The 1,573-nt window shown below is 38.9% G+C and overlaps 1 protein-coding gene across 1 annotated transcript; it reads right to left on the reverse strand.

Annotated features, from left to right (window-relative positions):
* Nucleotides 1-255: 255 nt before the first annotated feature.
* Nucleotides 256-1,450, reverse strand: LOC104509036 (synaptophysin-like protein 1; the record flags this gene model as incomplete). The annotated part of the gene is made up of 2 exons (XM_010150841.1): nucleotides 256-366; nucleotides 1,262-1,450. Coding segments are annotated over 2 exons (300 nt in total), but the record flags the coding sequence as incomplete, so codon positions are not given.
* Nucleotides 1,451-1,573: the final 123 nt, after the last annotated feature.

Raw genomic sequence — 1,573 nt, forward strand, 5'->3', positions numbered from 1 at the left:
CCTCAACATTATGCTCTTCAAAAACTGTAATAAAAGCTCTGCACAACTTTGAAAGGCATAATATATTTCAGGATAATTACACATTTCAGTTGGAGTATCCAAGGCCTTATGTCAAATCACAGTACAAAACAGAAGGTTGCAGGGAATTTTATGTTATTGAAATAAATCCTAATGGCTCCATAGTCTTGGCAGTATAACGTAAGAGTGGAAGCACTTCTAACTATTACCTTGTTTTTATATTCATCTTTGAGTTGACTATATTCCCGGACTTTGAGAAATTCTGTTTGATTGGTTGTGCAGGTTTGTGTCCTTGTACACAAACCAAACATTGCTGCCCCATAAAACTATATTAAGCAAGCCGAACACCTGTAGGTTAAAAAAAAAGTGAGATTAAGTTTTAAAAAACAAACAAACAAACAAACAAACCACTCAAACCACACACACAAAAGAAAACCCACACAGAGAATAGGACTTCAAGACAAGCCAGAAACAACTGTTATCTTTGGCACCCCTTTCAACTGGGCAAGGCTTTTCCACATGCTTTAGAGTATTACAAGCTGTGTTAACAGACTTTTTTGGAAATCAGACAGCCAGTTTATTCTGTCCTTTGAATGCAATTAGACAAATACTTTTCAGTCACTCAGCACCTCTGCATACACACATCCAGAACACATGTTTAATTATTACTGGGCCAATGAGTGACAGCTAAACTTTTGAAAAGCAGGATTCACTAGGAAAAATCATACAATAAGCCTCATTTGCCCTCCTATGACAAAGTTCTTTCTACAAACATGAGCTTTATATCATTGTATTTCAAGGAACATCTATATTTGGTGTATAAAAATGCTCACAGTAGCTAGGTTCATCACCGAAAGGCAGAACAGGAAGCATATTTTTTCCTCCTTACTCATATCAGTCAAACCACTTGGGCAGCTCAGTAACATATTTTAAGGTGCTCTTGGCCACGGACAGAAATAGCAGATAGTCAAACGTGACTGGAAATGCTGCATCTAACAGCTCTAGAGGCAGATCCTACAAGTTGTTTATCTTCATTCCTTTGAAGAATGGATTTTTATTTTTTTTTAAATAAAGGACTTGGCCAGTGTTTTGCCACAGTATCAATGGACCTGAATGACTGACAGCCCATAAAGCAATCTTAGGACACAGAGCAACACATGCAATCAGTACAACAGGGCCCTCAGGTGCCGTTGGCTATTTTCTAACCCATTTATTGTACCCACATGGCAGAAGACATACATACCACAGACACGTTCAGAGTTCCCATGCTGGTCACAGAAACATAATGACAAGTTGTTGCTGGGGCTTTGCAAGATTCAATTCCTGGAACGATGCTGGCCCCTGTGGACACCTTGATGTCAGCAAGGGCCTTTGCCCAAACAAAAGTACTGACCAGCCACAGAAAGGCTATTATGGCGGTGATAGCCAAGTCCTACGGAAGGACAGAAAATCTCTCATTAAGTTAATAAATTTTCATGACTGTACATTAAGAGAGCAAGGCAGAGATGGTATCAATTATATCATCAAAATAACAGCATCAGTGTCGTGGTTTAAC

Source organism: Eurypyga helias, unplaced genomic scaffold, assembly GCF_000690775.1.
Source record: "Eurypyga helias isolate BGI_N326 unplaced genomic scaffold, ASM69077v1 scaffold48544, whole genome shotgun sequence".
Lineage (NCBI taxonomy): Eukaryota > Metazoa > Chordata > Aves > Eurypygiformes > Eurypygidae > Eurypyga > Eurypyga helias.